This window comes from Megalobrama amblycephala, linkage group LG9, assembly GCF_018812025.1.
Source record: "Megalobrama amblycephala isolate DHTTF-2021 linkage group LG9, ASM1881202v1, whole genome shotgun sequence".
NCBI lineage: Eukaryota > Metazoa > Chordata > Actinopteri > Cypriniformes > Xenocyprididae > Megalobrama > Megalobrama amblycephala.
In genome coordinates this window covers 24,330,179-24,352,051 of record NC_063052.1, presented here as the reverse complement: position 1 = coordinate 24,352,051, position 21,873 = coordinate 24,330,179, and the positions used below count along the sequence as shown (strand labels likewise).

Sequence of the window (21,873 nt, the reverse complement as noted above, 5' to 3'; positions counted from 1 at the left end):
TATTTCATTAAAAAAATGAGAGTGTTTATATAGGTAGATTAAAGCCATAGAGAACTGCATGTCATGATTTTCGGTAAATTTGAGTTCCTTGTATATAAAGATCTAAATCACGGGATCTAGAATATGAATATAATATGATATGGTATGATAGCACACACTCAATGTGAAGATATCAATAATTTTATCTCTCACTAAACAAAATATGTTAAATGATCCCGGGGTTTTCTTTCGAGGGTCAGGTCAGCATTTAATGCAATTCCGCAACAATTATTCTTTAAAATAATTATGTACGTGAAAGAATACATTTTTAACACAAAAATATAATTTTTACAAAACATAAACATTATTATTATTATTATTATTATTATTATTACTATTACTATTATTACTATGGGTTGGTGAATAGAAGTGAGTTCTAGTTTTATTTATGTTTCGTTAATTTGCTCTTGTTTTTTTTTTTTGTTTAATAACTAAATGTAATAGGCTAATTTAATAGTTTAGTTAAAAGTTTCAATAGATCTGTAATTCCCTTATCATTGTCGCCGTAAATAACTCAATGAATAAATAAATATATCACTTTAATAATAATAATAATAATAATAATAATAATAATAATCGTCTCATTGTAATAAACATTTCATCAACGTATTTCAGTTTTTAATCCTTTATCAGTCTTTTTTTTTTAAAAACAATGCCAAAATAACGTTTACATAGGCCTATCACAAAACATGAATATATATATATATATATATATATATATATATATATATAGAGAGAGAGAGAGAGAGAGAGAGAGAGAGAGAGAGAGAGAGAGAGAGAGAGACTACGATGATAACACAAAAGTTTCTTACTTTTTTTGGATCCCGTTTATGTTATTTGCGTGGCTAAACGGCAAAGAATATAATCGCATTTATGTTTTCACAGTCACGAGCCTGCTTAAGTCTGGCAATTAGAGACGCGACAGGAAGACTTTCAAATCAAATCATGGAGACCACTTGACTTTAAACTGACTTGGGTTTATTTCCTCAATTTTTTGTTTTGTATGTTTGGTTTTGTATTGTTGCTTTTTGTTTTATATAATTGTAAATTAGGCCTATTTGTCAAATGTTCATTTTTATGGTTATTTTGATCAAATTATTTGGAAAACTTTGTAACATTATGAAATTTAACTCGAGGTAACAATGCATATTTAATATATTACTATTGTCAAAATACATATAAATGGCAAAAATGGCCATATTTTTGCGTTATATAATTGACTTTTAATCACTTCGGCATTAGGACAAATAAAATCGATAACAGTGCAAAGTATTTTTAGCGCGTTCACAGGTGTGCCCAATGTCCCATAATTTACAGCAAAATCTTATTCGTAAAGTTGAATGGAAAATGTCTTTCTCATTTAATATTATTAAACTGTATACTATTACTTAACAGTGTTTTTAGTCAAGAAAATACATATTGTTTTAAACATCTACAAACATACGTCGAGTCTTAGGAAGAAGAACTTACCCAACCGGACCAGAAGATATAAGGTTCCACACGGACTCACAGTCAACCCTCATGTGCAGGTCGATTTAAGGTAAAGGTGAAGCTCAATCAAGACCGGTGTGTGCGTACTGAAGAAAAATCTCAAGGAAGTAAATAAGTTAACTAAATTAAACATTTAGGGTGTTTTTATACAGACAGTTTGTCATTTGATCCGTGATATTTTCTGTGCCCTGGGCAATTGTTTGTTCCCGCCTTTATAGTTTTGTGTGAGTGTGTGTGTGTGTGTGTGTGTGTGTGTGTGTGTGTGTGTGTGTGTGTGTGTGTGTGTGTGTGTGGTTCAGGTACACGTTATTTTATCACAAAGATGAAAGGAAAACAGCTTATAAATCATACAGAATAATGTTTATTGGGCAACCAAAAATGCAGCAAGTCTTCTGTGATAGGTTTAGGGCTAGGGGATAGAATTTACAGTACACCTATTATGTCTACGGAATGTCCCCATAAAACATGAAACCCCAACGTGCGTGTGTGTATGGGGGGGGGGGGCATTGAACATGTTTGGCCTTCAGATCTGTTGTTCAGACTTTTTGCTCCTTATATTGCTCTGTTACTGCTTCACTCGACACTCTGTAAGCAAAACTGATATGTGTGATATGAGGAATCACACGTCATCAACACGGATGGGGTCAGACCGACTCATTCTTGTCGATAGTTGAAATGATTTAATCGATGTTCATGTTTCTCTCTCTCTCTCTCTCTCTCTCTCTCTCTCTCTCTCTTGTCCTTCGTTTCCCTTCGATAAACTAACAGGTCAATAGGGTTGTCATCACGAATGACGATGACAGCATTGCGCATCTTCTTTCGTGGATAAACATGCTTACCATGTGCCAATATTTTTTCCCCGAGGAAGAAACAACGCGCGGACGCATACATCAGTTACGGAGCCAGAGAGTGAGCTTTTGGTAGATTAGGACTATGAAAATCAATCGATGACCCAAACATTGCCAGTAATGGTTCTGAGAGTTAAATGTGGCTGTGTGCAGGTTATAACAGGCATTAGCAGAATCAAGAGTAAAGGACAAGTGTTCAAATAAATTGTAGTTAAGAGCATTTTTAATTCACACATTTATTTCACCCGTATCTTGATCTTTTTCTAAAGCATGTTAGTAATGGAGATTAGTGCTTTCATCTCCGACTGATAAAACTCAGTATGACCAACGTCAACTTAAAAAAAAAACTGCGCATCATGTTGCAAAACTCACAACACATTTACAACATCAGGGTTAAACACTATGCACGGTCCAGAAAAGTTGTCAGTATCTTCAAACAAGCCTTTGACGAGAGTAACAATTGATTAATCTCTCTTAATAATACATTACTTAAATATATTGCACTATTTCTTTTGGTTCTTGAGGTAGGCATTTGACAAGTGGTGTACAAGTCCGAACAAAGACGTGTGTAAAAGTGCAGCATTTGCTATTACTGTGTACGAAAATGCACAATCCACTTGTTCTATCTAGGTGCTTGACAAGGTGCCCAAAACTATTAACAGTCATTTCACAATAACACAAAGTAGCACAGGTAAATACACTGAGAGTAGTCAAAATGGTCCAGGTCGAAACAAAGTTGTGCAATGGTCTCTGTATGACACGGTATGTCACATGATGATTTTGACAATGACTTTGAAAGGAGAGTAACTAACAGTTACAGACCCATACCAAGGACAGCAATAACAGGTTGGCAGAACAAACGTGAGAGCCGTTTAATTCGAGGAGTAGGCATCAACAGTCGGGGAAGTGGGAGAGGGCGTGGATGGAGTGGAGAGCGACTTTTCGGATGCATCCTCGGTTTTTTCGAGACCATCCTTCGGTTCGGACGGAGATTTGGGCAAAAGACCTTCCTTTTCGCGTTTCTTTTGCTTCATACGGCGATTTTGGAACCAAATCTTCACCTGAGTCTCGTTCAATTGGAGCGCAGCCGCGATCTCCACACGCCTCGCGCGAGTCAAGTACTTATTGAAATGAAACTCCTTTTCAAGCTCTGTCAGCTGTTTTGTGGTAAAATTGGTGCGTACAGTGTTTGGCTGCCCACCAAATCCATACTCTCCAACTTTTCCTGAAGAGAGACGATAAATAGATGAATAAATGAGTGCGCATGCATAATCTTGACTTATGTCATATCAGTCCCTCAGTCATATTTACACAACTAGGGTAAAGTACTTTTCTCTTTAGATTTTACTATCAAGAGAAAAATGACATGTGAAAAGAAAAAAAAAAAAAACCTTGACATGTAAACTTCTCCAGCCACTCACCTGTTTTTGGCGGGTTCCGTTTAACCTTCATCCAGTCAAATGTCTGCCCTGTGGACACACCATCTGATAGAGGTGAACAACAAGCATCGTGATGAGCCACATGCAGAGGGGATAGCGGATTTGAGCAGCCCGCCACAAACGTAAGGTTTGCCTGATCCGGACTATTACCATATGTGGCTGAGGCGTACTGGAACTGGCCATGGAGGTGAACGTTTCCGCTACTGTAACCATGGCGATGGTGACGGTGCTGTACAACCGTGGAGGAAATATTTCCAGAGTAAACTAAAGGGCCGCACTGGGGAAAGCTCACAGACGAGTCCACATCCTGATTTAGGGCATAGTGACTGTATCCGGAACAAAAACTTTGAGTCCCGTAACTTGGATGGGCGCTGTAGGTAATTGACAGAGTCCCGGGGGACTGGTACGAGCCTGCTTGATGTTGCTGAGGGTTAATTGCGTCTTGTGATGATCTACTGGACATGAACCGCTCGTCTCCACTGCAGCTATTTACCCTAACAGCACACGATGATTGGAATGTTGAAAGTCCGTGGTCGCCATGGAACGCTCTGACTGAGCACGAGCCTCCGCCACCTCCGTCTCCACCACCACTTATGGCCGAGAAATCTAAGAATGTGCTCATTGTAGCATCTTCCTGGGCGTCTCTGTGCGTGGCTGCCACACTGACAGATCTTTGGGCCCGGGGACTGATTAACGTCTCACCACTCACTCGGGGTTGAGCCGAGCCACCCTTCTGCCTCCTTCAATCAGTCGTGGATTGGGGGGTGTCTGCGCACTAGTGATATGAATGACCAGTGACAGTCACGTGGGCTGGGTCAGCCAGTGATCAGTTGTTCTGTCTCATCTTGATCTTAAGTGGCCTTGCGCTGACAGGTTGTCGTTAAAGACCAGACTTATGTAAATGCCGACCTCTTGTCGATCAACGTGACGTAGGCCCACCTTAACCCCCATTGAAAGGATGGATTCGCTGGCAGAGGAGCAAGTGTCTCACAGACAACGTCCGGGCAGCATCAACATACTGTTGTGGAGAAATATGTTGAAGAAATGCTTAAGGTAAGAGGAGCTCCAAACAACAGGGAAATAATGTGAAGTGAATGTCTTTTTTCTTCTGATTTATTATCCAGCTATATTGTGAGTCAATTGCGCTGCTTTCTGAGGCTGTTATATGCATCATCTTTTGTCAGCTCGGCCTTGAGTATCAAAATGATGAACTGATTGTATATTTTTGTTTACAATCTTTTCATTAAAATGCTTTTATAATTTAATAAGGCTGAGTCTTATATAATAAAAAGCCATGTGCTAGCCAGCCCACTGTAGATTTATTACTCCTATTAAGCGATTTATGTCAAAATCCGGCAAAAATCCATAGGCTATCCGATAAGATACAAACGAACTGGATTGTTTGTTTTGCTGAATGTGTTTTGTTATCAGAGAGAGTGTATTCATATCTCCTAGCCAAATGGAGCAGGGGAGACATGCGCCCCCTGTGGATGAAAAGGGGACATTTCTTACAGATGTCCAATGTTTTTTGTTTTTTTTTAATCCTCAAAATGGCGCTTTCCACAAGCTTCTGGCGGCCTAGTATTTCTCGACCCCTCTTCTTAACACTCTTTTTCCCATCACGGTCCCTTACAAACAAGGGACTCCATCTCCTTCTTTTTGTAGCAAGCCAGAGTATCAAGAACACAAAAACTGCTGCATAACCAATGCATTTAAGCAAAAATGTAAATCCGTCATTTGAAGTAATGAAACAAAAAAAAAAAAAAAAAAAAGCAAAACAAAGGTAAAGTATTGCAGTCAATTAAAGGGGCATTATTACGGGAAGATGTTAAGGAAGTGTGGGTAGAAATATGTGAACATAAAAATGCTGTTTTTATTATAATGATTATAATGCTATTTTATTAATATAAAATATTTTTAAAAGTTGATTTAATATAACGGTTATAAACAATTCACAATATTTCAGTCAGGTTAGGAGGACAAGCAAAAAAAGCTTAAAAGAGACTAAGACAAACTGCTCATGGCACGCGCAGTGAAATATGTAGTTTATGAGTGTTTTGTGTAATCCTAATGCGGGGTGTTAAAACGCCAATAAAAATGAATTATATATCCGTCCACGTGGGTTATGCTTCAGGATCCAAAATCTTCTTAATGATAAACAGTGAGTGAAAACGCTTATTTGGGTAGACGTTTCACAGGCAGTGATTGTCTTGGTGCTGTCAGCTTGCCTGAAAGACTTTGATTTATGAGTTCGTTATGGAAAGAAACATCCTTGGCATTTCCCCACGCGGAGCAGAGAAAAGAGCATGAGACAAAGAGTCCACCTCTGGCGAAGAAGCCATATTTGAACACGGTTTTGCGACTTAAAATATAACATTTTAAAAGTTTATACTAGGATAATATCACATGTGTTGGGAATAATTATACAGTTTATATTTATTTGCATCGTGCAAAGGGAAAACAAAACTATAGGCCTATAATATTTATAAGTATACGCAGTGCCCTTTCATTCAGAAGTTTAAAGAAATATTTTCCCCCATTTTAGTGATCTCCAAAAAGTTTACTAGCGCTGATTCCATGGCCCCTAATAACACTGTTTCAACATAATAAAATAAAAATAAAATGTAAAAATAGCTTTTCAAATCGGTGTGCATTTCACACACATTTTGTTTTTGACTTTTCTTCACAAATACTTTGTATAGTCTGCACGGAACATAACAGTAGACGTGAATCTAATTATTCATTTTAATTTGGTTCAAGGGTAATGATTATGTGTTTACATTTCGTAGCGCCTGAGCATGTATACTTATAAATAATAGTTGCTGTTGCAACGTAGCCTATGTGTGCGTGTGTGTTTTGATTTGAAAATAGAATATTGTCTTGAAAGTTGTATTTACAAAGTGTGTTTATTCTTACAAAAATAAGCAACAGACAACATACAAAAATACAAGAATACTAAACCCCTTCTGTTATGAATTAGGCCTATACTGTGTGTATTACTGAATACAGCGCCCAGGTCTTATAGCTTACCTTCGATATGTTATGATAGCCTAATCGTGTCAGTTTATCACACCCATCTTGTAAATAATAATAAAACCTTTTAAAATCTCCCGAATTATTCTTCCATTTGTTCATTGATCCACTTTGATAATCAGTAGTTTGCATTTTGTAAATCAGCTGTAGTAAATTAATCCATTAAAAAATAAAAACCCGTTGGTATATCATCTTGGCTTTCCAGAGTCTTGTGTAGTGTTGGCGAAGCTGCATCAGACAAACGTGAGTCGGTCGAAAAAATGTTGAGGTTCTGCACAGTCGCGTCCATAACATGCGGGGAACCGCATTTGTCCAGTATGGCACATCGGTGGTGTATTATTGTCCCCTTATCTAGAGCAGTAGGTGGCTGAGTGGGAATATCTTTCAGACTTCTTTCCATAAAGCTGTTAGAAAACATTTCAAACGTTTGCATGTCGTTATCATTACAGGGCTGCCCGGAGACTGTTGACAGGTCGTTTTGAAAAGAGTTCGACTCTCCTTCTACAACGCCCAGCCTACCATGAACCAGGCCACAAATAGAGGCGTCCTCGTCGCTCTGTGCATCGCTATCATCCACGACAGTTGTCTTGTTTAGCTCCCCATGGATGTCCTTGGTATGGGTCTGGCGTTTATGTTTCATCCGTCGGTTCTGGAACCATACTTTGACTTGGCGTTCCGTAAGCTCGAGCAGCGCGGCTATTTCCACACGGCGTGGTCGGCAAAGATATTTGTTGTAGTGAAATTCCTTCTCCAGCTCCAAAAGCTGTGTGTTTGTGTATGCTGTTCTCAGGCGGCGCGAACCTCCTTCTCCACTAGACAAGCAGCCCTCGGGAAGCTCGGGTGAGCCTGGAAAAATTAGTCCAAAAAAGAACACAACATAGTCAAAAAATACAGGCCTATAGGATAAAAAACAACACATAACATGACAATACCTAGTATTTGTCTATCGCAATTTGAATGTAATGTTAATTGTAACATGCAATAAAAAGCTTATTAACTAATAGTATTGTGAAAAACACTGTAGACCGCAAACAGCATCGCCAGTGTGTGCGTGGTACCGACCAGCATCTTCTAATGTATGCCTGAGCGTCCCTTGCGCCACAACAGTAATCTATCATTCTTCATTACACGTCAGACATCAGAAAGACCATATTGATTCGAATTAAACTAATAAAGAATTAAACAGAATTTTCATCTATATGCTGTATAAGGTAAACAGCGTGGAGAGAGGATAGTGCAAAGGACATGGCGATGCTCATCTTTTCTCTCAGACCTTAAATGACCTTAGTTCTCCCCATCTCTTTTCGGTTAGGTTTTCCTAAACTCACCTTTTGGAGAGAAGCAAATGACTCCGGCTGTAGTCAAGCAGCCGGTTGGTGTAAGAGGACAGTTTCTTTTGTTGGTCTTCTTTTCGCGCATCCACGGGTATTGCGGTGTCAGAGAATTGGCGTACAGTGGGCTTCCCCCATCTAAGCTGTACCGGGGCCCTGCATGGCTTAGCTGGCTCCTGAGGCTCAAGCTTGGGATGGTGTGTTCGAAAGGAGGTAGGATAAGAGGGTGAGGGTTCGTGAGCGCTGAGCTTTTGATTGATGACTTCTGAAATGAGTCGTCAACAGGGGGGAAAGAAGTAAGGCACTCCGCTAGCGATGGCCGACTATTGATGAAACCCGTCTCTCGCTCAAACTCGTAATTCATTGTAAACCTGTTGCCTCTTGTCCCGAAAGCGCAGGGAAAGTTTGGTTTCGTTAAAGTCTATGATTTTTCGCTCTCAAAGAAAACAAAAACATTTAAACTATTTATTTTAATAACTAATTATGCCATATGTGGACCGCTTACTATTGACAATATTACATTTAAAAGGAGACTGGAAAGTCCGAAAAGTCATGTCACATGATTACCTCTACCCAATGGCAGTTTGGGGTTTATTCAAAAGGATCCAGCTTGACAGATCGATCCGAAGAACTTCCTCGAGCAACTCCTTTCTCAAGAGGGAGGTCACTGCTGATATGTAGTACATCGGTGTCATAGTGTTCGCTAAAGAAGGCAATGGCCCAGAAATTTTCAAGTCAGACTCAAAACCGGTCGCCGGTGCGTATATGAATTACAGTCTCCCTTCTACCCCTGCTGCACGTGCATTCTGTCTGTGTATTCATGTCAAAAATAAAGTAAGGGGATCAGTCTTGCTCCAATACGTTATAAGTTACGCCTGCTACTGACAGAGGAATTTTGTTTTCATCTCGTGACCTGAAAATGCATTGGAATCACATATACCCCTCCTCCACTCAAATCTATTGACGTAACGTTCCGCCTATCGATTCTTATGATACACTGGTTAGACAAAAACCTACAGCTTCATAAAACCATACTTACAGAACATTGTGAAAGGTAGATGATCGCACTGAAATATATTCTAAAATACATTATTAATCTATCAAATTATTTATATAATACCGTGCAAGATAAAATGCTAATTCAAAGTCTGTAGCCTATATTTAAATATGCTCTCTACGTCGTTCTCAGTAAATATTTGAAGTAAAACGCTTCCTGATACCAGATGTTTTCAGATACTAGAAGGCTACTAGAAGCTTTTTTACGGAGCATACCCGTAATGTTTGAACAATGGGGATTAGAGTAAGTACTAAACATTTAATATAACATACAACCTCTGTTCTAGCTTGTTCTAATCTAGCTTCTACTAGACCTTACAATATATAGTCTACTTTGAATACTGATGGCTCTGTGATCAATTACTTCATGGTATTCCTCATTTGTAGTCGCTTTTTGATAAAAGCGTCTGCTAAATCAATGTATGTAAATTTAAACAGAACTTCATTTGACCTATTTTTTCTAACAGTCTACAGAATATTTGACGTTCAGTATAGAACTTTTGTATTAAGTTTCAGCTAAAAGTAATTTTGTTGATGATTTTGTTTTACACAGGGAGGAGACTTTCTGTGAAGCAAAACTTCGAAAAAGTTTTTTTTTTTTTTTTTTTTTTTTTTTGATGAATATGTGAATTATGTTTAAACTTTAGGGAAACGAGTCGTTTGCAGTTTTAGTGCTTATATACTAAACAAAGGGTTCTAGAAGCCTGCACGCGATCAATCTTACTTGCCAAAAGGTCTGACAGCCATGCCCCCACAACACATTTAAACCTTCTAACTCTATATGCGAATCAAATCCTGGCGGAACGAGAGGCTCCGTTACAGAGTTTTGCCTCTGTTTGTCTCATAAACAGACTTAAAGTCAGACATCTACTTTCAAGGATCAGTAATTTGCTATCGAAGAGTAAGTAATTTTCTTTTATATTGCATAAATTGTTAAAAGGACTCGCTATTTTTGTTGTGATAAAGGCTTAGTGTTTCTGAAGTAATCGTTAGGATTCTGTGTAAGAGTAGAAAAGAGGTTACTCTGTGGGAGTTGGCTCCCGAGTCGGTGAAAACATGGCCCTGTTTTCCACATGAAATCCATAACCACATCTTGAGTTAATGTCTTAAATCGATCAACTTTGTTTTACGTATGCCATATAGATTTAAGACATTTTACAATGAACTACAAGCGTTGCGATGATTTATAACATTACATCGGACAGTCATGTCATTTGATAAGCTAAATATAAGCTTATCAATAAGCTAAATAAAATCTTTTTGCCTCTTTGCCAACACTCACGTTTGTCTGGAAATTAAATTTGGTATTTTTACTAGCAATTGACTTGTGTTAACTACAGTCTATGGGACTTGTAGCAACACAACAACGAGGTTGATCAATCACCTTTTCATGTAAAGTGAAATTACAAAACAACAATATTGATATTAAAGAACTCGTCGCTATTTAGATTTAAATTTGTGAACAGGAATAATTATGTATGTCTGTCTCGAATAGTATGACCATGGCTGAACAAAATTTCAACTGACCAGTTATTTCAGAGACTTCTACGTTCATTATTATTATTGTTATTAGCATTATTTAATAATAGCACTTAGCAATAATAGCATTTAGCAAATTATCTTTTATGCAGTATCTGTGTTTTCTTCCACTGTTATTTGCCCAAAAAAGGGCTTGGCTTGAGCATTTCAGAGTTTTAAAGACTTTTTTTTCTCCCACAGGCACTGCTGGAGGCCTATAGGAGACTGTCGCTACAATGGATGGAATTATTTGCACTTTTCACATAATGCAAGACTGCAGGAAATGATGGTTCACCACTCATTAAATATATGCATACCTAGCTTGTTTGTGTCATTTTTCCAAATGCCTTAGTCATCTTTTTAATAATAATATATCAGTCCACTGAGCAAATGATTTGCTTATTGTGATTCTTTTGATTGCTAATTATCTGTTTATTTTTTGTTGTATAACCACTCTGCTACGAAAGCAAATACATAGGCTCGTCAGTTAGTTTTTTTTTATTTCTTCAGAAGTGGAGCAGCATGGAATGTGTGACATCAAAAATATTCGAACAAATAAAAAGTATGAGTATTTGATCGGATGTCTCTTTCGACTGTTTGAGCAAGACATGATTAACATTCGCACACATTGATTAATATACGAACACACTGATCTTGAGAATCCCCGGATGCATTTTTCCTTTTACCCATTTCTTTATATCTAAAGGGTTTGGGCATAACACAAACAATCTACTGTCCATGGAAACAAATAATAAATACATTTGAAGGACTGAAAGACACGAGCTTACGCTGTATGATAAATTTGTTGAATAAGAAATCGTGTTCATATGCATCCTTCCTCAAGTGCAAAATGCAAAACAGAAAAGAAACCGTGGACTAGGGACAATTTAAAAACTTTAAAATCAAAACCAATTTAAAAACCTGTCATAAAACTGTTTTATACCCTGTTTCAGATTTTCTTAAAACAAATCAAATAGCTCTACATATATTCCCGTTATGCAATGACATAAGTTTTAAGGAACTTTAATTTATTTTCTATATATGTATAAAGTTGAACATAAAACAAGGGAGTTTCACCTGAGGCTACGTCAGGAAAACTATATGAACAAAATAGGTGGCAGAAAACGCCATCAGAACGGGGACGCAAATGTGTGCCGTGGACGAGGAGAGAAATACACTATATCGGCACTATAGATGCGTCAGTTTGGGCGCTTCTTGAATTCTTCCCTGAGAATAGTGCGGTGTAAGGTCTGTGAATGTGCATGGGTTTGGTTCGCAAGCTCCTTGCTGATGGTTGTTCCCCATGGTGATAGCGCCGTTGTAGTCTATATTGCCTTGAGGTGGATGCGGTAGATGTGTCAGGCCAAATACCGAGGCCCCCATACCTACCAAAGAATCCGAGTAGCCTCCACCGCCACTGACATAAACCGGGCTACCATGCACTTGCGTTCCGTAATTGTTGTTGCCTTGAAGATGATGCGTGTCGTATTCAGGCGTGGCTGTGCCAGTCCCCGGATACCGCTTCTGAGGAGGCGGGCAGTTATTCAGAGGAGGTGGATATGACGTAGGAAGGTTGTAAGCATTAGGCTGGGGTTTGTTATACGATGCTGGAGAGGGTGAGTCGTAGGGCACGCTGTTAACCAGAGAATGCATTGAACTTAAATATGCACTCCCACCCCCTCCTCCGCCACCGGATGACAGAGCAACGGGACTGTGAGGAGACTGTGCTCCAGGAGAGGGCATCATTCCAAGCCCCTTCTGGTCCTTTTTGTACTTCATCCTGCGATTCTGGAACCATATTTTAATCTGCCTTTCCGTAAGGTTGAGCAGATTTGCCATTTCCACTCGTCGCGGACGGCAGAGGTAACGGTTGAAATGGAACTCCTTCTCCAGCTCTACGAGTTGAGCAGACGTGTATGCAGTACGAGCACGCTTGGAGGCGGCTGAACCTGGGGGACTCTTGTCTCCAGCGCAGCTCTCTACTGTATGATGACAAAAAAGTAAAACGAAAAGCGTTATTGTGTATGTCCCAGTAAACTGACCTCACTGTACATTATTCATCATTTTAAAGATTATAGGGTAATACTACCAGGTTCATTGGTAAAGCAAGCACATGATTACTGTATTGAAAACTAATTGTATTCTTTGCAGCCGGTTAAATACAAATAGGTATAGAAAAGTGGGATAGTATGCTCCGGAAGTGGGGCAGAGCAAGAGTGAAATACTGCAATTTTTTAGCCTTACGCAGTGATTTTCAAAGTAGTAAATGGCTGCCTACCAAATGAAAGTAAGCATGAGTAAAACTGATTGGGGGGGGGGGGGGGGGGGGGGTTGGAGGTGTCATCTGTATGTATGACTTTGAAATAACCCTGATTTGTCAGTAAGGAGCCAAATAAGCGTAGAAAAGGCTATGCGGAATTTCATTTAGATGCGTGTTTATAGGCTACATTTATGACATTTATTTTCTTAGCAGACTGTTTTTTACCAAAGCGAAAACACATTGCACAAATCATGCTACCAAAATAAATAAATAATTATGTAAATAAATAGCCTAAATAATTTGTGAGTACTCCATACCTAACAGTAGATGCATAATATGGCTCGTATGCGTTTCCATATTATTTTATAACATTTTTTTTATTTAGGCTAAACATAATCACCTGAAATTGTACCACAGGATTTCTGCTTTGTGTTCTGACGGGACTCCTTCATCCACGGAAAAATTTGTTTCCTTGTGGCTGGCGTTGGAGATGAGTGCCCAGGATTCTTGGTGGTGGTATCATTGCTCGGTATTTGGTTCAGGGCACTGGGGGAAGATGGTCCGGAAGGGGCAGTAGGGGGCTGGTTGTTATCGGGGATGTCTGGTACTGGGGCTTGTGTCCCGTTACTCCGTTGGCAGCCCTCGGAGATTTCATTGGGTTTGTGCAGAGCTGCAGAACCACCAGGGGACTGCAGGGAGCAGGCCGGTCGTTGGTACCCAGTTTCCACATGAAGGGCCTGGAGATATTGCTGCTGATTGGCATCATAACCTAAACCGTTTGCGCTTTGATAGGGGAAGCCACTGTAAATTGCCGAGCCGTCGCAGTAGGTCGCTTTTTGCATCTCGCCGTTTCCCAATGTTTATTTCACTTTCTGACAAGGTCCTGACACCTTTGTAGAAGAACATTGGCTCAATGTAGTCACGTGACACCTCTTCGCCAATGGGCTCTACGGGTGAACCTACGGTGAGAGAAGATACGTTGAGCGGGTGAAATAAGGCCTATCCATCTTACTTTTCAAAGCTCAGTTGACACTGTGGCGAGACTGGGAGAGCCGGTCACCACTTACCTTATGGCCAGCTGCAACAATAGCCAACATAACTGAAGAGAACCGAAAACATGATAGCCGCTTAAAACATTTAACTTGATCACTGTCCAATCAAAAATAAGCTATATATTAACATGTTAAAAAACTAAAAACACCAATTAGCACATAAAACTAATATTTCCTGTAAAATAGGGCATTGCGTAGTAAATGAGTAGTGTGAAACGAAATAACGTATTAGGGCAATAAATAAGCAACAACCATTACCGTGAATTTAATGCGAACTTTATTCTCATCGTGTTGATTTTTCTAGCCTTTTAATTTGAATGTTGACTATACTTTTTTTTTTTTTTTTTTAAATCTAAACAATGGTCATACATACTTGCGTCTGATTTTTAGTTCTTAAGGTGTTTCATAACATTTTAGTCTACATAAATTCAAGCCCCTGCGTGTATTGTTTGGGTTCGAAAGTTGCAGGAAACCTGAAAAACCGGGCAGACGCGCGTCTCCATAACCACACTAAACTCTTCCTCGCCGACCAAAAATAATGGATAATTATAACTGGCATCAGTGGATGCATGAGGGGTCATCAAACCGGGAAAACGCTATCGCCACGGCCCAGATCTGATGCAGATCGCGGAAGTAACCACTGAAACAAATTACATTTGCCTGGTACAATGCTCAACACTGAAATAGCCTATTTAATTTTTGAAAGGTCAATACCCTATATCCCACAACTCGACATGCATTTATACAAGAAACAAAACGAAGATAAGATCACAAGAAAGAAAGCCAAAAGAATCAGGAGCTAGAGCGCACAATAAAATATGTAAATCATGGACTATTTCAAGAATATCATCGTTAATAATAACAAACAATTCCAGCAACAGTAACAGTAGTAGTAGTAGTAATAATAATAATAATAATAATAATAGGTAAATGATACCAATAAAATTCGGCTAAATAAAAAATACCATAAAACACGCGGGTTTTACAACCAGCGGTATAACTGTGCTGAAATCAGGCCCAAATGCCATACACGAGACCGCATAATTACATAAAACTAAACCAACAGGCCTCCTTATTTTCTAGATTAGCCATCATAGCTTGACTTCCAATAATTCACTCTCTGGCACTATCATACACATGGAAAGCTAAAAGAAAAGACACTAAAGCCACAAAGCAGGAGACCCAGCTGCTGCACGGGAGGAATCTGGCTTGACTGTGAGTGAGTGTGTGTATGTGCGAGTATGAACTCTCCCTGAACCGAGATTTCAGTCGCGCGGTCATAAATCACAAACTCGCCATTTAACAACCATGCGAGAACTCTGCCTCTGTCCCGCTTACCTTCCTCTCTGACGAGCAGCGCGCAGCACGGCGCGAGCTTCTTTCATTCAGCGGCAGAAATCGATCAAACAGCGGTCCAGGGTAAAGCTAAATCGGAAAGACAACAAAGCCAGAGCTGCACTTGCAGGAGTCATGGGACGGATCTGCAGTAAAGCTGCGACTCCGTCGCGCTCGAGGACTCAAATTCCTTCCTTCTGTCTTTTTCTCTTTTTGACGTAAATCAGTACAGCAGCCAGATAACGAAAGTTGTCTCGTGCGCCCTGGTCGTAAAGATGAAGCACCTTCACACATACACACATATTACATACCACTAAATGAACGCCTGTGTTCTCAGACCTATACTAAATGCCACCATGGGCTGCGCTCTAGTGAGTCTTTCGTGTACCACTAACGTGCACAAACTAGCACGTTAACACATACTCATGCACACCCCAGTGAACTCCCTCGAAACAGAGCGTCACCGAAGACAAGAAAAATTATGCAAATGAAGCGCCTTCTCAAGCACAGAAAGCTGCTTCATTCCCCTGTGAACACAGGACGGAATATATACAAAAATCTACAGCTCTGTAATTACGCTCAGAACTAGACTAGTTGTTAGAAACTATGTCAACCTTAATCGTAGCAACATTGTATTGGTTATTAAAAAATTCAAAACTGCAATACTATTAGACTTAAAAGGACTGAATTACTAATTACTAATACAGTAGGCTAATCACAAATTGTTTTAAGAGATTATAAATTGAAACAGCAATAAAAAAAACACAATAATAATAATAATAATAATAATAATTGTATAGTAGCTAGTAGTTAGCAGTAGCAGCAGCAGCAGCAGTAGTAGTAGTAGTAGTAGTAGTAGTAGTAATATACTGCAACATTTCAGTAAACTCATCCATTTAAAAAAGAATCGGTCACGAAGACCGAGTCAAGGATTATTGGCAATAAAAGTAAATTATGTTTTTTTTTTCTTTTTTTTTCTTTCTTTTTTTGCAAAACAGAAAAAGGTAATAAAACTCCCGGACCTCCAAAGTAGCAGGCAGAAAAAAGGGAGCCGCGAGCCGGGGACTTGAGGTTATGGATCAAACTCTTCTGCATACGAATGAATTACCAACATCAGCTTGTGTATTTTCTCGGTCAGACGAGAAGATTTATGTCTTTACGCAGCACGGCAGTAAACACAGAGGCAGATTTCTGTTCTCGCGCGGCCCACTGGATTACAGATTGCCAAAGCTAAAGAGAAAAGAGCGGGCGGCGTGGGTTGGTGAGTGGGATTTGAAAATCCTTGTGTATGCGGTTTTCCTACAATTTCAGCATTTTGAACATTTACACCATTGTGTCCTTTTTTCTTTCATTAAAGCGATGACTAAGGGGTTTCATTAATGGTACGGAAACTGCTGGATGATAAATAGATTAAATTAGTTTTGTCAAACAAATAACATATATCTGAAATGACTGCAAATTAACTTATTATATGTGTGTTAAAGTAAAATATGTAGCCTAACAATCCGTATGTTAATCTGTAGCCTATTAAACTGTTTTCTCACGTTAGCTCCAGAGCATTGCAGCGGTTTCCTTCATAATGACAATTGCACCATAGAAACGTGGAAAGGAAGAAATTATGGGACTTCAGTTTACATGTAGACAAGGTGTGTGTATGCGTGCATGTAGCATGTGTAAGCCTTAAATAAACTGAATGGCAGTAAATAATATAGCAAGACATGATAGTTGTATAATGCAATTGAGAGCTCACCTTAAGCAAAACACAGTCTCTCGCAGGCTTAGTGATGGGACACATTCATTTATTTGGAGATCTACGACAAAAAATAAAAGTATTGTCATTTTTTTCTTTTCTCATAACAATACCTTTGTTTTGTGTTGTCTCATATCAACAACAGCCATGAGAAATGTAAAAACTAATTAATGTCAATGACACTTAACTATAAATAAAGTGGGTGCACTGTGATAATCTCCAAATAAAAATAAACTCGCTTCTGTATGTTTGCCACTCATTTATGTTAATTTTTATTTTAAAATGAGAATGTAATTTTGACAATAAACACTTTTTTCTTTTTATTTCAGCTGAGTTGCACTATTTTCACTGTAGATCCATTTGCACTCATTAGGAATGGTTACTTCAACTCCAACTTATATTTGACACAAATACATAATAAACTGATATCAATAAAATTGTATTACTACTGAAAACGATCTTAGTAGCGTATCCTTAAGCTTTCTATAAAAATGAACAACAGACAAAAGCTAAAAAAATATTCAACTCAGGCTTTAGAGAAATATCAATATTAAAATCCTTTATTTACGACTCTTCTCTGCTAATGCTATTACTTACACTACTAATAGATCAAATGCATATAATAAAAAATAGGTGGGAACCCTAAGTTTAACAGCACAAATAAATCAAATAAATGAATGTATTTTTACAGTTAAAGGTAAATATTGATGCATGTGTAAGAATGTATCATCAGAAATATCATATATATAAATAATACAATAAAACACAGCAAAAGTATCGAGTTCTCCTCCTTTGTGTTTCCTTCCGAGAGAATTTAGATCGAATAGTCATTAGCTCTCAAGCAGCGGCTGCCCTTAGTCCCCCAGCCCATAAATCAAGACTCGAGCGTCGTGACCTCGTGCGGCAGCGTGCTTCTGGATGATACTCCTTATATTATATCCTCGTTTCCCATGCGAGCCTCCACAACAAACCGGCCGCCACTGCTCTGTTGAGTTTTATTCGCTGTCTGGTGATTTATTCTTTCTGGGAAAACCCAGTTTACACACCCTCACAACCTAGAGAGCTTTACAGCCACGCACAAGTGTTACCGATTTGAGTCCACGTGCAATACAAATATATTATCATTAATCATTCACACATTTAAAAAAAAAAAAAAAAAAAAAAAATATATATATATATATATATATATATATATATATATATATATATATATATATATATATATATATATATATATATATATTTAATAAAACATATTTTATTCTACTCCGAATCATACTGGTGTGAGAGAAAATGTTTTTTGGGCTGCAGACAAATTTTGAAACGTTTGAAATAGCCCATAAAGTATGTGATTTTTTAGATACATTTATTTTACATTTATATTTTATTTAACAGACTAGGTCTTGATAATAAACATTGTTTCCCCATGTTTTGTGAAATGAAGCAGATTCTTTCTAATTTATATGACTTTATATTTTATTTAATAAAAATTCAGTCAAATTTTATTTACATTTTTAAAGAATATTAGTTTTGTAAACTGTTGCTTAAAGCAATGTAGCATTTATGTAAATGTATGTAACACAAATACATGTACATTTACGACTGTAATGTTTTTTTTCAGTGCCGGTTAAGTGATGAATAAAAGTTGATTCTCCAATATGCTCTAAGTTGAGTTTATTTTAATAAAATTGAGTCCTACACTCTCCTATGTTTATCCGCCATTGTAGGGTAACTGACCTTCTCTTTGAGGCGCAAAAACTCACTGGAGTAATGAACAATCAGCGGAAATAGCTCAAAATAAAATCCATCCTCATGGTGCGCAGGGCTTTCTGTCTTTTTCTGTGTGGAAAAACATATCCGTTCATGACAGCTGTATAACATCATCCGCAAAACGTACCAGGGTCTTTCGTTCTTTTAATTTTTTTCTCTCTCTCTATCTCTCCAGCTTTCCAGCAAGTCCACAATGACCCAACCCCACTTTAGTAAAGTAGGCTAGCGCTATCAGCACAGCAGCAGACCGGGGTTCGCATGCCATCCACCCCCTTCATCATAATATCGCAACCATATTATGCGCCCCACTCACGTGACCCAGTGTCTATTAAAAAGGAAACCTTTTCTGATCTGTGAATCATTAATAGAGACTGTTGTTGGTCCCCTTTGAGTCGGATCACAAAGATGGAAAGGATGGAAGTAGTGTGCTTGGACTACTAAGCCGAAATTTAAAATTCCAGTCTAAATTTTTAGTCTTTTTTTTTTTTAACCAGACAAAAAAAAAAAAAAAAAAAAAATCAGATTAGTTGAAACCTTATAATGAGATTTGTTGAAGTTCGTTTTTGGGTATGTCCTAAAACGTAAAGCCACGGTAAAGGAAATAAATGGATTAGCAGATAACAGTTGGAGTTCTTATTTCTTAATAATAATAATAATAATAATAATGAAATCAAATTTCCCTTAATTTTCACCCTCTAACTATCTCTTAAAAATACACCAACTATATATGTTAAAATCTAATATACCACTGTTACTAGCCTACCTGTAAAGAACTCGTGTGTGCAAGGTGGCCCTCTCTCGGTGATTACGGTGTAGCAGTCAAACAAGTCTGTGAATGGAAGTTCAGACTTACACCAAGCATCTGCTCTCTCTGAACTAGAGTTTAAAAAACTCTGCAATACTAAAAATTACAAATGTGCATCTGCGATAGTGTATGTGTTAAAAGTTACTATTGTGGACATCCTAACCTTTAGTAACAAGAGTCTTAGTAGTATAGCTACAGTTACAGTTTTTTTTATTTTTTTTTTATTGTTTTTTAATAGAGCAGTGATCTATCAAGTCTATACCTCAACAAACAAAAGAAAGAAGACCCGTCCCGAAAAGAGGCCTTCTCTTTACACCATTTGGTGCTTGTTTTCCGGCAGCAGAGTGTTTACTGAAAGCTCATCCAACAGACGCGGTGAAGCCCTGTAGATAATTAATCACCTCAGCCAGGCAGGACCGCTTCTCCCCCTTGCACCAATGCTTTGTTCTCTCAAAAGCCATAACTTGAAGGAGTACAAACTTTTTTTTCTTTCTTTCTTTTCAGATTTGAACATGAGCTAAACTATGTTATCATTTTAGCACCACATTCATACAGCAAGAACCTTTGGACAGAGGCCAGCGCTGTCCGCTTTTGAGTGAATAGTGCAAATACGATGCATAATAGGCCTACATCTTCATTTTGATGTAGTTGAGTTACTGTGATGTGTGTGCTTTATCAAGTGTGACTTACGAAAGTCAGATATTTTAAAGGAGTAAACAATGTTTCAAAATCCGCTTTAGTCGGACTTTTAGTTACCTGCCTGCTAGAGACCCTGGGGTGTTGCGAGACGCAACGCGAACATGCTGAAGACCCTGGTGCCTGTCTGTTTGCATTTATACATTTCAGCATTTCTCCATCCCACTTACCCGAGCACAAAGTGCATTATGAACGCTTTTAAACAAACCATTCGGGACCAGAACAAAGGGTGCAAATATTCTTCTTCTTTTAAAAGGCCTATTTTTTATATGACTTTATTATCATTCAGTTATTAACTGCAGACCAGCAGAAACATATTTCAACAATTTAGTATTTATCCCTTTTCAAAGTGACTTTAAGAAGCCAATAGGCATGGCAGTATTTTCACTCTAAATGGATCGTGGAGTATCGCCAGGGGACAGAACAAATCTGTTCTCAATGCTGACATTTGGAGCTCTTAAAGCAAGCTAAGATTACTACCACACGCAGACGAAGATAATTCTTTTCCTTGGATTTACCGTGGTCATCATCAAAGCTAATAATGACGTACAGCTCAAAGCAGTTTGACCATGGTGCCAGTGAACACGGCAATGATCTTTGACTGCCTAATGGATGTATACTCATGCGTTTGGATAACGTTTGTTGAATGTAAATGAAATAGAAATATCTGTACTTACGTTTCTTTGTAGCCTGTGTTTTGTTCTTGATAGAATCAAGACATTGACACATACATCGTGAAATGATTTTGTGGCTTATAACAGCTAGTACACATTATTATTATTATCATTATTATACTTTACTGTCACTGTTTACAATTGCCTTGTAAATTAGTTGAAAAGTACTATAGCAACATTACATAGCCTACCACTAAAATGACAGTAATTCAATATTTAACGTTTGTAAATAAACTGGCCATCTACACTTACAAAACCTAAAAAATCTCAATATTTCAGGAAAATTCGCTACGGTAAAATTGTTGGATAATGAAAAACATCAGTTTAGTTCACATCAGTACAAACAGCATCTGTATATAACCTGTATGTGCTGCATAGTTTTCATATAAACTTCGAAATACTATTTTTCAAAATTTCAAAAAGCTTAGATTACTTACTCCAAAACCACTTTTTGAAGACTGACCGGAAGAGGAGCAGCAGGTCGGTTCTGAGAGGTCTCGCTAAGTCGACAGTCAACTGCAAAATGAAAAATCCTACCGAACCTCCCGTGTCTATTTCTAACCAAGATGTAGCCTATCTATTATTTAATAAGGTCATGTGAGCAAGTCAATTAAATTTTAAGCATGGTAGATTGAGAGGTGAGGTACTAGTGTCATGATGGAAGTTTAAATTTCCTGTCTGTCAAGATCTGAATCAATGATGACGGACTGTGACTCACATAGTGGCTGCAGTTTAAGGTTTTTCTTTCGAAATATGAATATTTACAAGCAGGGCCA

The 21,873-nt window shown here is 38.1% G+C and overlaps 3 protein-coding genes and 1 long non-coding RNA gene across 6 annotated transcripts; 1 reads left to right on the top strand and 3 right to left on the bottom strand.

Moving 5' to 3' along the window:
- Positions 1-1,795: 1,795 nt before the first annotated feature.
- On the bottom strand, positions 1,796-5,524 carry hoxa1a (homeobox A1a). The gene is made up of 2 exons (XM_048202267.1): positions 3,800-5,524; positions 1,796-3,603 (listed from the first exon to the last, which is right to left on the bottom strand). The coding sequence occupies exons 1-2, from the start codon at positions 4,437-4,439 to the stop codon at positions 3,251-3,253; spliced, it is 993 nt and encodes a 330-aa protein (XP_048058224.1). The 5' UTR covers positions 4,440-5,524; the 3' UTR covers positions 1,796-3,250.
- Positions 5,525-5,604: 80 nt separating this feature from the next.
- Positions 5,605-9,876, bottom strand: LOC125275391 (homeobox protein Hox-A2a-like). Its single transcript, XM_048202266.1, has 2 exons — positions 8,179-9,876; positions 5,605-7,696 (listed from the first exon to the last, which is right to left on the bottom strand). Exons 1-2 carry the CDS (start codon positions 8,543-8,545, stop codon positions 7,005-7,007), a joined length of 1,059 nt encoding a protein of 352 aa, XP_048058223.1. The 5' UTR covers positions 8,546-9,876; the 3' UTR covers positions 5,605-7,004.
- A 153-nt stretch (positions 9,877-10,029) lies between these two features.
- Positions 10,030-11,331, top strand: LOC125275395. The gene is made up of 2 exons (XR_007186439.1): positions 10,030-10,138; positions 10,957-11,331. It is a non-coding gene; the product is annotated as an uncharacterized LOC125275395 (long non-coding RNA).
- Positions 11,239-17,195, bottom strand: hoxa3a (homeobox A3a). Of its 3 annotated transcripts, none has more exons than XM_048202263.1 (3): positions 17,153-17,195; positions 13,416-13,974; positions 11,239-12,737 (listed from the first exon to the last, which is right to left on the bottom strand). In XM_048202263.1, exons 2-3 carry the CDS (start codon positions 13,855-13,857, stop codon positions 11,944-11,946), a joined length of 1,236 nt encoding a protein of 411 aa, XP_048058220.1. In that variant the 5' UTR covers positions 13,858-13,974; positions 17,153-17,195; the 3' UTR covers positions 11,239-11,943. The 3 variants fall into 3 exon arrangements, with proteins under 3 accessions (XP_048058220.1, XP_048058222.1, XP_048058219.1); XM_048202265.1 differs by lacking the exon at positions 17,153-17,195 and adding an exon at positions 14,083-16,629; XM_048202262.1 differs by lacking the exon at positions 17,153-17,195 and adding an exon at positions 15,406-16,629.
- Between the last annotated feature and the right edge of the window lie 4,678 nt (positions 17,196-21,873).